Source organism: Miniopterus schreibersii, assembly GCF_964146895.1.
Source record: "Miniopterus schreibersii genome assembly, chromosome: 5".
NCBI lineage: Eukaryota > Metazoa > Chordata > Mammalia > Chiroptera > Miniopteridae > Miniopterus > Miniopterus schreibersii.
Genome location: NC_138106.1, coordinates 45,740,401 through 45,758,512, shown reverse-complemented (window position 1 = coordinate 45,758,512; position 18,112 = coordinate 45,740,401). Strand labels below are relative to the sequence as shown.

The window sequence follows — 18,112 nt, the reverse complement described above, 5'->3', positions numbered from 1 at the left end:
ACTTTCACCCAGTCCTCCTAGAAATTCAAACTTTATCACTGACTGTCATACAGTTTGGAACTGGAAGAGAGGAAAGGAGAAATGGAGAAGAGTGGAGTAAAGGGAGGAGAGTGTAGAGAAGGGAAGAAAAAAAGAGTGAGACAAAAATGTCATATATCTTAAAATTTATTTAATGAGTATTCATTGAGCACCTAAGTTGCGCCAGGCACCGGCATGAGAAAATAATCTTAGAGAGGTTAAGTAATTTGCTCACAATCCTATAATTTATAAAAGCTTATGAAGTACTATAAGATGTATTATCAGTTAAGCTTGTAGCATGTTCTCTGCCAGAGACTCTGATCTCTTTGGAATGGCTCTGGAACAGTTGGAATAATTGCTATACAGTTAGAATGATTCCATAGGGTGACACTAAGAAGTTAGGCAAAATGACTTGAAGAATCCCTTCCTGACTAATTTTAGGAGTCTATATTTCTTTAAACTGGGATTGCTTTTCATTGTGGATTATCTTGACCAATTTCTGCTTTCTTTCTTCTTCTAATACTTACTTAGAACCAATTCTGCCATGTACAGGGTAAGGTTAAAGATGGTTGATATTTGGAGAAATGTAGGCGAGTGATTAAAGCCATGCATTTTTGTTACTAGTTCTATGCTTGCTTGTTGTCGACTAACTCTGATCCAGTCTCTCTGTGAAATGACACACTTTGTCTGAGTCCTTTCGAACAATCAGCTGTTACCACTCTGCCTAAACTCTTCCAAGGCTTCCAGTGGTCCTTGGAATAAAATTTAAACTTTGTAACAGTGTCTCTGAGGTTTTGCATGTATTATTCTTACCTACCTCTCCAACCTCATCTTGTCCCATTGTCAGCCCTCACTGGACTAGGGCCTCCAGAGTTTTCTTACAGTCCCTGGAGCATATTCAGGTGTTTGCTTCCTCAGGACTTTGGCACACATATTTCCTTCTCCTTAGAATTCTCCTTGACACCACTTTTCATGTGACAAATATATTTATCCATCAGGTGTCAGACTTAACATTTCTTTCTCAGAGAATCCTTTTTAGACCATCCATTTGAATGCACATCTCCTTTGTTAGTTTCTCCTATAGCTAGTGCCCTATTCTTTCATAGCATTTTGCACCTTTAAAATATTTACACATATTTGTTTGTTTCCTTTTAACCACTTGTCTACCACCAGATTGTAAGCTTTATGAGGTCAAGGACTATGTCTAGTTAGGTCTCTACTATTTACCTAGTGTGGTACTGAATAAATATTTTTAATAAATATTGAGACCTTAAAATTGCCAACTACTTTATAAACTGCAAAGAGTTTTCACACATATTCTCAATCCTTATATTCACTTCATGAGATATTTCAGGCAGAGTAGATACTAATTTTCTATTTTATAGAAGGTAAGACTTGGAGAGTTTAACTGACTTGGCCAAGTTCACACAGCTAGTAGGGCTTGGGTGAAGGGGTATTGGGTCTTTTGATCTTCAGACCAGTGCTCTTTCTACCAAAAATAGAGAGCAGTGGGAAATTCTTGCAGATACAAGTACCCAAATAATGCTCCTCGGAAAGAATTGCACGGTCCTGATGCTTATAAATACTTATCTTTTGTTTTCATTTATACTACCCATGATTACTGGCTGAATTTCCCATAGCATGATATCAGGAGTATAGATTCTGCTTCTTGCTGATATATACATACAAAAGGTAAGCTTAAACCACTGGTTAAACTGAATGGAGGTAGAATGTAACTTTATTTAGAAACCTGATCTTACCTCTACAGAGTCGGAATGAATATATTGCTCACCTCAAGGACCAGTTGCAAGAGCTGAAGGCAAAAACTAGCATGGAGAATCACTACATGAAGATAAACACTGAGCTACAGATTTCTCAGACCCAGAAAAAATGTAACAAAACAGAAGAGCTCTTGCTGGAAGAGATTGAGGTAATTACTGCTGTATTAGGCATGAGCCAGGTGGATGGCATTTGAGCTGTCACTCCTCATATTGCCTCAGCTAACAAAGGAGGAGGGAGACGGAGTTTTTAAAAAAATATGTTTTTATTGATTTCAGAGAGAGGAAGAGAGAGGGGGAGAGAGAAACATCAATGATGAGCATAAGTCACTGATTGGCTGCCTCCTGCGTGCCCCCTGCTGGGGATGGAGCCCAAAACCTGAGCATGTGCCCTGACCAGGAATCAACCCTTGATCTCCTGGATCCTAGGTCCTCACTCAACCAATGAGCCATGCTGGCCAGGTGAGAGGGAGGTTTTCATGATCTTCGAGTTGTTTTTTATGTCTCAGTTTATTTATTTATTAATTTATTAATTTATTTATTAATATATCTTTATTGATTTCAGGGAGAGGAAGGGAGAGGGAGAGAGAGAGATAGAAACATCAGTGATGAGAGACAGTGATGAATTGTCTGCCTCTTGCACGGCCTTCACTGGGGATTGAGCCCGCAACCCAGGCATGTGCCCTGACCTAGAATCGAACCTCGATCTCCTGGATCATAGGTCGATGCTCAGCCGCTGAGCCGCTCCAGCCAGGCTCATGATCTTTGTTTTATCTCGCCTGCAGCCCTAACGTTTGAGATTAAAAATAAGAGCAGAAAGAGGACTTGCATATTTGCAAGCAGAGATTCTGATGGGCTGGATAGCCTGTAACTCCTGTTGTTTTGTGATGACTGAAAATTGGTTGTACTTTCTTCCCTTGGCCACTCTGTTGTAGAAAACCACTTGTCATTTCTCCTGGCAATTACAGGATGGGAGCAAAACAAGGTTTTGCTGCTACTTTCTTCACTCAACCAGCACCTTTTATCCCTCCACTAAGAAATACAGAATCTAGAGAGCTGAACTTCATCAAACCTAAATTATAGAGATGAGAAGTCACAGTGAAAAAATATCAGGAGAAAGAAACAAGGGTTAGACCCTCATTAGAGGAGGAAAGCTAAATGGCTAAAAGAAGAATAGGCGACTATGAGCAAACAGTGGGGTGTCTGCAGGATTCCTTCTGAGCTCCCTGCTTGTTGAAGCTCATTCCCCAGGTGTGGCTTAAGACTGTGACAGAAGACTTTTTCTTGCACCTGGGAATTCCTTTTCTAGGCCTTAGAACTGTGACCTTGAAGCGTCGTTTCTCTCCTTAAATTCACATCACTTTCCAGGCAGCAGGGGGGTGGGCCTTTTGTTCTGGGCACTCGCACGTATCCGGCCCAGTGCCCAGCACGGCTCAGCGCTGTGTGTGAGCAGGAACAGCTGGAGGGAAGGGAACTGCAGCTCCGAGCCATACTGGGCCGAGGACTCCTGCTGTCAGGAAGCCCTGTGCCACTGGCTCAGCCGCACCTCTGACCCTGCTGGGAAGCATTCCTGATGTGGTTTCTTGTTCTCACAGAAACTGAGGTCGAGAACTGAAGAAGAGAACCAGATTCACATGGAGATTGAAATATTCCTTCGCAGGGAGCAGCAGGTGAGGCACCGGCTGTTTTACCATAACCCTGAGCTGTCTGTGTTCCACTTAAGAAACGCCACGGGCAGAAAAAAAAAAAATCAGTCTCAGTTCTACCAGCTAATCAATGAGCTGTAGCCCATGTTTTCTTTTAAAGTTATTCATCTGAATAAATATTTTATAAAGCTGTACTTTGAGTACAAATAAAATTTTGTCTTCTGCCTTTATCATTTAGCATTATATAAGAAAGTGTTTTCTCATTCCTATATTGCTTCATTGTCATAATTTTTAAATATGATATTTTAAAATCATAAAAATAACATTCTTGGTTGAGGGAAGATTTTTAGAAATTGCCAATTGCTTTTTTACCCATTTTTTCATGTTATCAGTCTTCATAAAATAATTTAAAACAGTTTTATAATTTTCCATTGCATGGTTATGCCATAGTTTAGTTGTTACCCTTTATTTTAGATATTTAGGTTATTTCTAAAGTTTCATTATTACAAATAATGCAGTAATGAAAGCTTTGCCCAAGTAACTGTTTTTCTTCATTGCAATTGTTTACCCAAAGTAAATCTCAAGCATGAGATTATGCTGTCAGAGACTGGTATTTTGTGACTTGATAACATCACTAATATTTTCTAATTTACGCTGCCATCGGCAATGTACACAGGCACTAATTTCAAGTATCCTCAACAGCACCAGCCATTTTAGATATTAAAGGTCCGCTAACTTAATGAGTTGTTTTATTTTGTACTTTTTGCTGACTGATAGACTTGACCATTTTTCCATATATTTATTTACTCATTTTTTCTTGTGTGAATTGTATGGTTTTAATGAGTATTTCTAATACCAACAACAAACCCACCTGAGTAGAGCCTTTCAAAATATCCCTGTTGGATGACTAAGGAGAATGTTTCCAGGTAACCCATGATGCAGCCTGCCTTTGAGAAAGCTAATGAATTTTCAGTAAATAATTCCAAATTTATAGTTAAAGAAAATAACTTCTAGATGCTGTATCACAGACCTTTACTGGAAAAAATATCTGGTAGGCTATTAGAATCGGGTTCCTGTAACCTGCAATTTAAGAATTATGCATCATCTTACCTGTTTCAAGTGTTGAGACACAGCAGGTGTTACAATCAGATGAGCTGGTGGAGTAAGTGAAGGATGGATGAAGTCTGTGTTCCCCACATCTTCAGCCCAATAACAAAAGCAATACATAAATACTTTTTAATGAAATATTTGAAACATTATAGAAATATATAGATTTAAAAAGTGAAAGCTCTCTTAGTCACTTTTTAAAAAAAATATATCTTTATTGATTTCAGAGAGAGGCGAGGAGAGGAGGAGAGAGAGAGAAACATCAATGATGAGAGTGTCATTGATCGAGCCCGCAACCCGGGCATGTGCCCTGACTGGGAATCGAACCACGGTCTCTTGGATCCTAGGTTGATTTTCAACCACTGAGCCACACTGGCTGGGCAGTCACTCCTCTTTTTAAAAAAGATTCCTTTCCCATAGATTTCTTCCTCATCTTTTTATTTTTTTAAAAATCCTTACCTGAAGATATTTTTTCTATTGCTTTTCAGAGAGTGGGGGGGGGGGGAGCGAGAGAGCGAGAGAGTGAGAGCAAGAGAAACATTGAAGTGAGAGACACATGTTGATTGGTTGCCTCCCAAACCACCCCACACGCCCCAACTGGGGCGGGGGATCGAGCCTGCAACTGAGGTACATGCCCTTGACTGGAATCGAACCCCAGACCCTTCAGTCTGTGGTTCGATGCTCTAACCACTGAGGCAAACTGGCTAGGGCCACATCTTTTTCTTTTAATATACATACTTGTGTATGTACCTAATCAACATGTCTTTAGTATTTATTTATATTTGCTTTTAAAGTAAATGGGGTCGTACTATATATATATTGTTGTAGAACATTGTTTTTGTTTTTTTAATTTAAATTCACCTTGTCTTTAATGTTTTCTGTGTCGGTACAACCGCTGTATAATATCCCATAGACAGGGTAGAACAACATTTAGTTCACCATTCTCCTGTCAGTGGACATACAGGTTGTTTTCAAGCTTTTCTGTTAAAACAATGCTAAACATTGTTGGACATCTTTAAGTACATGATATATAGGAAGACTATTCATTTTTGTATATTGTTTTTAGATTCCTTATGTCCCCTCAGATTAGTTATAATGGTTTTTCCGTTGATTCTTTGTTTTTTTTAGGTAGAAAATCTTATTGACTGCAAATAGTAAAAATTTTATATTTTTCTTTTCATTATGTCTATCTCCATTTTGTGGCTTATTGTATAGATAGAATGTCAAGTGTAATGTTGATTAGTAGTAGTGATACTGGGACACCATTTTTCTTTATTGGTTTTAATGGTATTTCAGTCGCATGAGTAGATAGTTCTGTCAGGTTTCTCATGTACAAGTGAGGGCATTCACTGAGAAAGATGGAATCCTGAAACTTGGAATGGGAATATCTGATTGGACTCTATCTTGAGCCCCTAAGTCACTGCCTTGCCAGTGGAATTAGACTGCCCCCGTGTCTAAGAAGAGTAGTTCTTCTTTCCCTGAAAATTGTGTGATAACTTCATCTGAGGCAGATGCCTTGTAAAAGGATGATCGCTCTCTATTATGCTAAGCAAAATAAGCCAGTCAAAGACAAGTATCACATGATCTTACTCATACATGGAATCTAATGACATAAATATTAAGTAGTTTGATGAATATTTATGAATATTTGCTCCTCTAACCAGCACCCAGATGATATATAGAAAACATTTACAACATACCAAAAACCTCCCGCATGCTCCACTGCCGGTCAACAAACCAGCCCTCCCTCCAGGTGCAGCCAAGGTTCTGACTTCTATCACTGTAGACAAGTGAGGTTTTTGAACTTTATATAAGTGATTTTATACAGCATTTACTGTTTTGTGTCCTGTAGAAGCCATGTTTTAATGCTCTTTCCAAATAGAAACTTGAGGAGAAGCTAGAGTTCTGGATGGAGAAATTTGACAAGGACACAGAAATGAAACAGAACGAACTGAATGCTCTCAAGTCTGCTAAGGCCAGTGACTTAGCGCATCTTCAAGACCTTGCAAAAACGGTAAGGAAGCAGAGTCCCAATAGGCCTGAGCCCCAAGGAGCAGGTGAGGCTAAGCTACAGTGCTATTTGTGGTCATAAAGTGAAGGTGTGCCTGTAAACCAATGGGATTCTATATATATATATATATAAAATCTTCATTGATTTCAGAGAGAGGAAGAGAGAGGGAGAGAGAGGGAGAGAGACAGGTACATCAATGATGAGAGAGTCATTGATCGGCTGCCTTCTGCGTGCCCCCAACTGGGGATGGAGCCAGCATGTGCCCTGACGGAACCGCGATCTCCTGGATCCTAGGTCAGTGCTCAACCGCTAAGCCACACCCAGCTGGGCATGGCTACTATTTTTATGTGTATATTCTATTACAGCTTTTTAAAAAAATTAATTATTTTGAGGTCATTAATCACATGGTATTTTATTTTTATGAAATACATACTTTTTTTAATCCTCACCTGAGGACATTTTTTCCATTGATTTTTCAGAGAGAGTGGAAGGGGGAGAGAGAGAAACGTTGATGTGAGAGAGACACATTGATTGGTTGCCTCCAGCACATGCCCAGACCAGGACCGGGGATTGAGCCTGCAGCTGAGGTACGTGCCCTCGGCTGGAATCAAACCTGGGACACTTCAGTCCGCAGGCTGATGCTCTAACCACTGAGCCAAACCAGCTAGGGCTTTATGAAATATTTTAAGGGAAATTTTTATTATTCAAAAAAAAAAAATGGGGACCCACAAAGTTAATATGTGAATATTTATAATATAGGAAAATCCAGTAAGTTTTTTCCCTTTGGTTTATCTTTAGTTTTGCCAAGCTTTGTCTTAAATTTTAAAATTGCAGGGCTGGCTGGGCCACAGCGTAGCCGGGAGGGTCCTGTGACATGGTTACTGTCTACTTTGCAGATAAGGGAGTACGAGCAGGTGATCATTGAAGACCGCATGGAAAAGGAGAAGAACAGGAAGCACGTGGAGCAGTCTCTCTTGGAGTTAAAGAGCGTCTTAAAGGTAGAAAGCAGAAGGCTTGTGGGGCCCCTTCAGTGCGCTAGCTGACCTGAAACCGAGGAGTGCGCAGTACTTCTCATTTGTTATCAGGCTCAGATCTGTGAGGAAACATGGCCTTTGTTGGTAGGCATCTGCCAACAATCCGTGGTGCAGGGAGACCAGTAACAGAAGACAAGCTCCCAGCTTTTAATCCAGGGGGAAAGGAGGTGCCTAGCAGGGGAAGCAAACCCGAGAATTTGTGCCCAGAGGTCAAATTTAAGGATACTATTTCTAACCAAAACAGCTCCTGAAGTAGTTCTAATATCCTACTGTTTCTGAAAATCCTATTTATAAGTTAGCCCAGGCTATCTGCCAGATTCTGACAAGAGCCGTGTTCAAAAAAGGTAGAGGGAATAAGTTTAGGGGGAAAAATTAGAGATGTTTTAGTTTTATATGAATTTCTGTATATTAGTGATGATTTAACTGGCAGGTCAGATTCTGGGAAATATCAAGCAAAAATAACATCAAGCTGGACTGAAACTGTTGTTTTGAAGATTGCCCTTGTCTCTGAAAGAGGAGTGCCTGCTGAGATGGAACAGTATGCAGACCGTAGCTAGGGATGTCTATTAGGGGGTGGGTTAAGAAAGTAAGCTTTAAAGTACATTTAGGACCTGGTAACCAAATCCAAACTTGAGCTTTCCATTAGGGGAGAGTCAGATATACAGTTAGCAAGTATTTATCGGGCTCCTATGGTGTTTTCTATTTATCAGGATTCCTCAGCTGAGAGCAGAAATCTTAAGAACTAGCAGAAGACCACCTGTTTTTTCACTAGTGGATTTGCTTCCAGTCTTTAGGGCTGAGTGTGATTTTTAAGTAGCCCAGACTGTATTCCAAACAGTTGTGTCTAATGACTAAGATATTCCAGGGAGTTATCTAAAGCTTACTATTTGAAAGTAAGAGGAGTATTGCTCTTTAGTCAATCATTAAAGATACGAAATGCACCCAGAAGTCTATTGAAATCATCTAGATTATCTGGACATTTTTGACCCCAGTGCTTGCTTTTGCCAGCGGCCCAGGTAACCAACAGCCCTCTTGAATCAAATGGTTGTTAATGGGAAAGGATGCTTGTAAAGAGCAGTAGTACAAGGGAGTCAGGTTTCTAAATGTAAAAGAAGAGATTGTTTTATTTTTACTCCTTGAGCACGTTACAGTTCATGGCTTAAGCTCTGGGTCCTGCACCACTGGGGAGCACTGCTGTAGGGAGAGCATGCTTGGCCATGCCCATGTCTCAGGTCCATTCTTCGGATAGAAGTTACTTTATCAAAAAGCAGTCCCCTCATGTAGAAGAGAATGCAGCTTGTCAGGCATATAAATTGTACTCACTCCCCTCTCTCTTCCAGCTCCAGGCCTGGTGGCGAGGCACTGTAGTACGGAATGAAATTGGTGGTTTCAAAATGCCTAGGAAGGAGAAAGATGATAGCAAGGATTCAAAAGGTAAAGGCAAAGACAAGGACAAGAAGAGAGGCAAGAAGTAGTGACCAAGTATCTTCTGTCTTTCTCTCCTCTGGTATTCTGGAGATGGGAAGGACTTGAAGGGAATGAGAAACATCTATCACCACATGACTCATCTACAGGAAGCTTCTTATTTGGACATTCCAGGTGCAGCTTGGGAATTTCACTTTGCCTGTTCTGTTAGTTTTCAAACCCTGAACTGGGATTACAGCATCTATTTAGGGCTTCGTCATATTTTGAAAAACTTTGCTGGGAAGAAGTATTTCTAGGAGCCTTGAGAAGATTCCTTTTGTTCTTTCTTACCAGAAAAAAGTCCATGGGCTTAGTTACAGCAATGCATTAAAACTTCAGTAATTCCTGTAATATGTCTCTGGTTCTGATTTTGTTCAGTTGGTCAACAGTGAAAAAGCTCTTATGAGCAAAAGTGAAGTGTTCAGTAGGAATTACAAGATGATTTTTATAAAGTGTCCCGTGTAAGATACATATGTAGCAAAGTTTTATTAAAGTTGGTTCCTTCCTTCCTTTTAGATTTATCATCACTTTAGTGTTTTTATTGGGGGGTTGGTGGTGGCATGGAATACATATCTTATTATAAGCTGCTTCAGTTCCTTTTCTGGGAGATAGGTAGGGATATAAATTATATATGCAAGATAGAAATGAGATGTTAAGATAACCCGCACATGGTAAAGATGGAGGACACGGGTCCACTGGGAGACTAGTTTGGAGATATTTTTGATAAGTGAGGCACTAGGTTCTATCCCTACTTTGCTTACTGAGCTATTCTCACCTTATGGGGTATTAAGACTAAAAGAGACAAAGCATGTGAAAACATCACCTGTGCTTGGAACATAAAGCTCACTGCTGGTGATTCTCTCTTCCCCTAAAAAGAATGAACCCGCTTGGTCATTCGTGCTTTGCTTAATCAAAATAGAATGTCTTGGGATGTTAAAGCTTTTCTGAAGGCACAACTGGTAGTTTCTGAGAGGAAAATTGTCCAAAAGTGTCACATATATTTAATCTATTAATAAATAAGCCTTATATCTAAGTCCAAATACAGGGCACTACTGATCTCCATACTTCCTATAAAACGTACATTCTGATCTCAAGGGCCTATTATGAGGACCCAGTTTCTCCTGACTTTGTTCCTTTGGGAAATTACTCTTTCTTTTTTGCCGAGGAAACCATGCTTTAGGTAAGAACATTTTCAAATCACATTTATCTCATGCTATTGAAGTGTTGGCTTTTATTTTAATATGAAAGTGTAAGGTGGCATACAGGCAATTTAAAATAACATACATGATATTGACATATTTATACTTAGAACTTATGCATCATATTTACAGACATACAAATATAGGACAACGTTTCACAAAATCTTTTACTAATTACATGTTTACAACATTTTCTGAAATAAAATGGAATCTGCTGTAAACCATCTCACTGCAATATGTATATAAAAAGGCTTCTAAATATCCATGTTTTCCTTCATTTCTATAACCATTTAAGTGCTTAGTTTTTAAAAATTCATCACACTCATTAACATAGTCACACATCATTAGTCATTGCTGAGCCAGTAAGAGCAATCAGACTCCCTGATTAGCTGTAAGGCTGTATTTTAAAAAGTTATTAAAGAAAAGTGACCTACTAATAAGCCTCCTACTCTGTTCTAGCCAAATACAAAGGCCCCTCCTCCCATGAGCTGTTCCCAGAGAAAAATGGTTTGGAGTGCTAAGCACGCATGAGTCTGAAAGCCCAGAAGCCTGTTGACTTCAGTCTCTGTGGCTGGCAGGGGCCCTGGTGGGTGGGGCACAGCCTTTTCTTCCTTCACACTTCAGCCCTGGGAAAGCTCTTGCTTCAGTAGGAAGCTCATAAATAAATGGTTACGTGGAACTGTTACATAGTCATCTTCATCTTACAGTGGAGTCTACTAAGGCTAAATGTTAAACCTTTTCAGTTAAAAAAACAAAGGTACAACTTAAAAAATTGCACTTTACTAAAAGCAACTGAATTTTGTGACATGTAAATTATACCTCAATAAAGCTTTAAAAAAACGAGAAACAAAAACAACTCCAAAGGTACATATAAAACACTGAGTACAAAAAAATTTCCAAAAACATCATGATTTGTTTTCCCACCTTGACATAGAAAAGAAATTCAATGTATTAGATATTTTCCTTTCATTATCAACCAAAACTGTACACCAATTTTTTCCTAGCAATTCAAATGTAAATTTGAATTAGTTTGACAAAAATACAATAATAAGGTTTCATGCTTTGTGTAAAATTTGAAGTTGAAATTTCCATTTATTCCTCTGGGAAAATTAGTTGCAAATGTTCCAAACGTTGCATTAAGTATGTCTTTTAGAATTATTCCTTGCATAATACATGACAGAGTCCTGTCTTTTGCCGAGTTTCATGCAAATAGCTCTATAATTTAGAGACAGTACTGAGGTTTAATGTTGACTAAAAGGAAAAATACCTATAGTTTAAAAATACACAGAGCTAAATTCTAAACAAGTTATATGATTGGTGGATGTGTTTGGAACTGTTAATATAATGGATCTGGCTCTAAGCACTTGTAAGACATTTTACTTTTGTTCTTTGAGGACCCTAAGCATTGGGCTTTGAATGTTTTGTGTTATATAATTTTAAACTTGGACAAAGTGGTAATGTTCTGATGAACTTGTTCCTTTGTGAGAACAAGTAGAAAACATTATTTTGACTAGGTACTCAACATGATTTTATCCAAAGTTACTTTTAGATGCTGCATTTATATGATCAAAAGAGCAAGACCATTATGTTCAAATGCATGCATTAGTAAAGAAAACCCAAAACAGTTAATAACAAAAAAAAAAACACCCTTAGTTAATTAGTATCTTCACTTACTCGCTTTACTTGGTTTATAAAGGCAGTGACCAAAACATATCACTAACAACTAAAAATGGTTCAAAACACAGGGGAAGAAAGATCCAAGAGGCTTAAAATTTTTCCCCCAAGAGACTTAGATAAAGGCTCCTGGCTTTCTGTTTCGGGAGACCGTGGCCCTTTTACTCCACACAACTGAGTGACCAGGCACTAGTGGCGGAGCTAGAGGAAAAGAGAGCAAGCTGTTTTCAAGATGCTGCAAGTGTTTTAACTCAGCCACAGGAACTGGCAGTTACCTGAAAGAAATATAAGACTTCTGGCTTCCCCTTTTGCTTTGTTTTCACAGTTGGGGAGCTGGAAGTGTATTGTGGGGACTGGAAGGTGTTGGCAGGCCCAGGTATCCTGGGAGCAGCATGGAGGACTCAATGCAGATGATGCTGAGTAGTGCATGTTACAAGCCTGAGGATTTGGACTGGAGTTGGGGGGAGGCCTAGGACACTGGCCTTAAATACAACTCTTTCATTGTTTTACTATGCAAAATCTAGGCCTTCTACATTGTTTTTGTTTCGCCTTGAACAAAAGATTTTTTTGTCCAAAACCAGTTCTATGTTATTTTTGTTTTGCCTTGGACAGAACAGTCCAAGTAGTCATAATATAGCTTTTGATTTTAAATGTGGCTGAAAAACACAGTGGAGTCATTCTTCCCCCAAAATCATACAAATATGTATCTTGGAACAGTGGTCTCCAATACATGAAATACCTGGGATGTTTGTTGAAATGCAGATACCCAGGCCTCACTCTAGGCCCTACTGAATGAGAACCTATATTTTAACAAATGCTCCAGGAGATTCTATGGAGCAACCAAGTTTAGAAACCAGTGGACTCTAAAGGTCTTGGAAACAGGTAAAGATAATAGCATGTCTGTGCCTTCAAGAGAGCTAAATATCCTCTGAGAAGATATTCTTTCTGGTATGTGGAAAAAAGTCTACTCTCTAGAAAAGCACAGCCAGGTTAGGCTTCAGTGTTGGTTCTCAGTAATGACAGGATTACGTTTCACTTGTGAAAACCAACCATGTCTTCAAAACAATTCAGCGGAAATGAATATAACCTCCCCTAAAATGGAGAAATGAAGCAAAATATTCCTGTTAGGAATCATGGAAACAGTCCCTTTTAAGAACACGTAAGGGCTGTTTAAGCAGACGACTGGCAGCAGCGATCACGTTGTCCTGTTCCGTTTTGGCCAGGCCAATGCCCAATGTGCTGGGGGTCCTTAAACAGCAGATAACTGGTGCTGCTGCTGCTGCTGCTTGGGTGGGGCAAGTTCCAGGAGAGCCTGGACGGTCACTGCAACCTGGCTCAAACCTTTCTCTTCTAAAATGTGGAGAGGCAAACATAATTGCTCCTGAAATGGGATAACGTGACATAAAAACAAACATAAAAGAAAATAGTATGAACATCACAGAACTGAAAAGAAAAAAAATAAGCATCTCTTCTCTCTCTCATAATAATCAACTGAGATATGAAAAGTCAGTAACCTGGGAAACTGACCTCTGTTAACATTAGGTACACAGATGATATCTGACACTATCACTTTATTAACACAACTAAAAGTACATATAGATCATTTTGAAAACTGGAAAACAGACAAGTTACATACACTTACACAGACAACAGAGGATAAACAGAATACTATGGAGTGAAAGCACCATCCTTCATCCCTGATAAATAAAAGAGCAATGCAGATCAGTAAAGCCAGGCAGGTGAAAACAGAAAAAATTACAAGTTATACCAGAAAGCTCAGCCTGACAGGTGTAACATTGTAGGATAAAGCACTTTGGAAAATACATGCCCTAGGAAAGCAAGATTGTTTCCTGCCATCACTCAGATGGCACTAGAGAGGGATGCCTGCTCTCTGCATTATAGTCCTGATTAGAAAATCAGGGTTCTCATACCAGGCAGGGATCATGGGAAGAAACTGGTGCATCCTTGAGATTTAGATGTATTTGAGAAACTTTCCCTACTTTGGGTAATTCATGGAAGGCCCAGTTTGAATTACTTAAAAATATGAATTACAGAATTATAAAAAAAGAAATTGTATTTGAGCCCTGGCCAGTGTGGCTCAGTTGAAGTGTCGCCCCCATACACCAGAAGGTGGTGGGTTCGATTCCTGCTCAAGGCACATGCCAGGTTTTGGGTTGAATCCCCGGTTGGGGGTGTGTGTGATGGGCAACCAATTGACATTTCTCTCTCTCTAAAATCAATTAAAAAACAAAAAGGTGGCCTTCCCTGGCCCCATAATAAAGAAATTGTACTTGAAAAAGTAAAGTACTTCATATCTTCCTGGTATTTAATGGATTAAATTATGCTGGAGAATTAGGATGTGAGTTTAGTGAGAGCTAACTTAATTACCATATATTTTAAAACTTGCTTACATATTTGCTTAAGGAAGTTAAATACTTCTATCTTGTTTGCCTCATTAATTTGGTTAATCCTTTCTTGTAAAAGAAAAAGGCATATGTTAAGAATAACACCTATCACTGGTTTCTCTTTTAAGACTAAATATTCAGAAAGAAAAGAGACTGCTCTCACGAAGGAAAGAAGATGGAATTCTGGTTTCATTAAAAAAATAGACAAACACAAACATACATATTTATTAAAGAAGATAACTGGACTTTTCTCAGCTTTTCACAGGCACTATATTATTAGGAAGTTTTATAAAATCAGTTGCAATAAAAAATATAGCAAGTATTTATTTTGAGCAGTTATTGGTGGTTGTAATTCTTTTTTTAAAAAAATACTTACCTGATAAAACAAGCAAACTGCAATCTTTTGCTCTTTTAAAATGATCAACTTTGTATACATACTTTGAGTACAACTGCAAGTATAGGTTAACTATACTTAAAGTGAACTTTCAGGGAGTTTTGCTCTCGGGAGAAACCTATTTTCTCCGAGGCCAGTTCCCTGAGTTTTTCTCAGTAGTGCCCCTGCAGCCTGTGTGGCCTGTGACTGAGACATGTCCTTAGAGGCCATGCTTTCCAGATGCACAGCTACCTTCCAGCTGGTTTAGAGAACCTGTGTGTTCTGAAAGAATGCATAATTAATCCCCCGAAACCACACATGAGATAATGTGTTTATCAGGTGTTTTTTTAAAGGAACAAAACTCCACAAAATTGAATGATCTCTGACTCAGAAACACCCCACCCCTTACTCTGGAAGGCACTATTACTGTATAAAACTAAAGTTTTCAACACAGTATTCAAATTTTCAGCATTAACAGTAAATAGTTTTAATGTGGTGTAACTGTCTCGTTTAATACTGAAGAAACTGAAAGCAATCAGACCTCCAGGCTGACTTCTACAACAGGGTGATACAGTCCTTGCAGTCTCCCTTTATACTAGAGTTCAGTTGTCCAATTTTGTTAACAGAGTTAGGGAGATTCCTGAATGTTCAGAAACACTATTTATGAGAACTAGAATCTGCAACTGTAAGTAGTTGCATGCATTAAGGCTAGCAGCTAATATACTAATAAGCATTCTGAAAGCGACAATACTCACTGCCTTGGGGACACAACAGAGACTGCTGCCTAATACCTTCCCTGCTCCTGTTCAGATATAATCACCTCGACAGCCTATAAAATACAAGTTCATCTATCAAGATGGTTCAAATATATTGGGAATTACATGAATTCCATTTTTAAATTCCCAGTAGGATTCTAGAAGTGAAGCTCAATTAAAGATAAACACACAGTAAACCTGGACAGCTGCCTACCCCTGCAAAGTCAGATCCAGATCACTTGCTCATTGTATGTTGTTTTAAATGTACACACTAACTAGGCTCAGGATAGCAATTTAGAGAACCACCTGATCTTTGGGCTGAACATTCTGATCAAATTAAAATTATTAAGATTAAGTGACTAGTACCTTCCAGATGCCCGGACAGCCAAAAGGGAGATTTCAGGACACAGTTCAATGTAGAGATTTACATGACCACATGCCCCCTAAACCAGAAAGGATACAACTATTTTCCTTATGAGCAGCTTGAAAAGGTTCAGCAACTTACAATTTCAACACTTAAGTTGTGTTCAGGCAAGGCAAAATGGCCAGATGGGAATTTTATTATGTCACTTAGAAAAAAAGATCTTAGTCATATTCTACGAACGGGCTCAGGACTGTTTCAGTAGAAACACTTCAGCACTTAACAGAAACAAGGCCACGGGTCAGGAGAATGGACGAATGACCAGGAGAAAAATGCCGGTCTCTTTGTTAGTCCCCATAAACGCTTAGATGGGCTGCTCATCACGACATATGAGGAAAGGATTTATCTACTTTAAGTGTTAGCTCTTTGATGGCCAGGGGGGAAAAAAGCACATATGTAAATACTTCTGAACAAGAAACAAACCTCCTTTACCAAGCCCAGGAATAAGGTGAAAAACCAGTAGAATGCAATCTTTCTGCTAGAGGGGAAAGGTCCAATAATAAAGCATACATAGCGTTAACATTAAAGTACAATAAAATGCCACAAAACCCAAAAGCTGGATAGACAGAGAGACAAAACTGGATTCTTCTGAATGTGCCCCAAAAGAAAGTAGTGTTTCAACAGTTCTTTTAACGCTGAGGTTTAGCTGAAGGATGTCAGAAGGGGAACAAAGACTGTCCTGTCCAAAGTGTGAGCAGGAAAGGAAAGAGAAAAACAAAGTCAGTGGATCAGAAATACAGATTTGAGTATAGAATTCAATATGGTCATCTCAATCATAGTCACTGAAACATATAACACTTTTTACTATGATGAATGAAAATAAAATGCTGAAAAACAAAACTAGAAAGACTCCTCTGTGTGCTGATCTTGATTTACTATAAAATAGCAGAATACAACTGGCTGGCTGGTGACTAGTGTGAACGTTCAGGATACAGTGAGTAGAACTGGATGCTGGCTGAGGGTTGCGTGAAGCCTGAGAGTGATGAGGTCTGCGGGGGGGAGGCTCTTTCTCACCTCTCTTCCTTCCTTAGCAACAAAAAAAGAACAGGCCAGAAAGCGAGGACAAAACCTGGGGGCAGGCTTAGGAGAGGGACGTTTTCAGAGAAAGCCAGGGAAATCGAGAGGGTTCAAAAAAGGAGGAAAGCCTAATAACCAGAGAAATTCACTAGCGGCAGTCGGGTGTACTGAATGGCTTGGTATTCCTCTAAAAACCAAGTCAGCTCACTAATATGTGCAAAGTGAATCTACCCAAACCCTCCAGTTCATAGATGAAGAAATTAGATAAATGATCATTGGACTTGCTAGCAGGAAAATACAGAATACATAACATATAATAATTTAGGACATACAATATTGAAGCCACATAGAAATTTTTATCACCCACTCTAGTTTCCCAAATGTATCATTGAATAAACAGAATCACCCACATGCCGTCCTATCCACGGTTTCCAATAGTCACCTTATTCTTTAACAGTTTCATTTGCAACTTACATTGTAAACACTTCAGAAGTTATACTGAGAGGGGAAACTGTCTGCCTTTATGCACAGAATCTGATATTAATATTTACAATATTAAATTTTACATTATACAATTTCAAAAGTGATCATTTTTACATCCCTGATTTTTTTTACAAGTCCAACAGATCAAGTGGGGATGTCTGGTAATTCAGAGCAGGGCGCCCAGGGCAGGGGAGAGCAATGTCTCCTTAGTAGAGGGACCTGAGAATGCTAGTTTGAACCTATGAGTTTGTGTATTTATTCATTTTCCTTCACTTCGTTCTAAGCAAATGGCTAATTTTTTAGCAGAAGTAGCCGCATAACAGGAACCCAACTAAAAGTGGTGGCGGCGGGGACGAGGAGAGGAAGAGGTGGCCTGTGGGGACTGTCCATTTCCCCTTCTGGTGGGGAAGAGGGAGGAGGAGGGAGGATGTGCCAAGAGCCCGCCTAACCGCCAGTCTTGAAATTCTACCGCTTCCTACCTTCTGGCTTCAAGTGGCACAGCTCTGACAGCCCAGGGGCAAGCTGGCCCACAGTACACACTGTTCACCACTGCCTGGCAGATGCTGAACTAAATGCAGGCTCTGAGGCACTTTGTTCCTGTATTTCACTGACCGATGGCAGCTACATTCCGAAAGAACTTGTGTGCGCTTTACACCTGAGATAAGTGACGGTCCCTAAAGCTCAGAGTGCAGGTACCACGATGAGAAACACTGGTAAACACAGTGCT

The 18,112-nt window shown here is 39.4% G+C and overlaps 2 protein-coding genes across 21 annotated transcripts in view; one reads left to right on the top strand and one right to left on the bottom strand.

The window, feature by feature from the left end:
• DRC9 (dynein regulatory complex subunit 9) overlaps positions 1-10,275 on the top strand; it is a 30,032-nt gene extending 19,757 nt beyond the window's left edge. For 2 of the 5 annotated variants that reach the window (XM_081137757.1, XM_081137762.1), the window contains 5 exons: positions 1,787-1,948; positions 3,392-3,466; positions 6,432-6,563; positions 7,457-7,558; positions 8,935-9,577. In XM_081137757.1, coding sequence (XP_080993883.1) covers positions 1,787-1,948; positions 3,392-3,466; positions 6,432-6,563; positions 7,457-7,558; positions 8,935-9,069 — 606 coding nt within the window. In that variant the 3' untranslated portion in view covers positions 9,070-9,577. Of the gene's footprint in view, positions 1-1,786; positions 1,949-3,391; positions 3,467-6,431; positions 6,564-7,456; positions 7,559-8,934 lie in introns of all 5 variants that reach the window. The other 3 variants (XM_081137760.1, XM_081137761.1, XM_081137765.1) reach the window with 3 other exon arrangements.
• Positions 10,270-18,112, bottom strand: part of LRCH3 (leucine rich repeats and calponin homology domain containing 3) — an 82,639-nt gene continuing 74,796 nt past the window's right edge. For 8 of the 16 annotated variants that reach the window (XM_081137749.1, XM_081137740.1, XM_081137743.1 and 5 more), the window contains one exon: positions 10,270-13,312. In XM_081137749.1, coding sequence (XP_080993875.1) covers positions 13,181-13,312 — 132 coding nt within the window. In that variant the 3' untranslated portion in view covers positions 10,270-13,180. Of the gene's footprint in view, positions 13,313-13,483; positions 16,565-18,112 lie in introns of those variants that run through there. The other 8 variants (XM_081137748.1, XM_081137751.1, XM_081137747.1 and 5 more) reach the window with 3 other exon arrangements.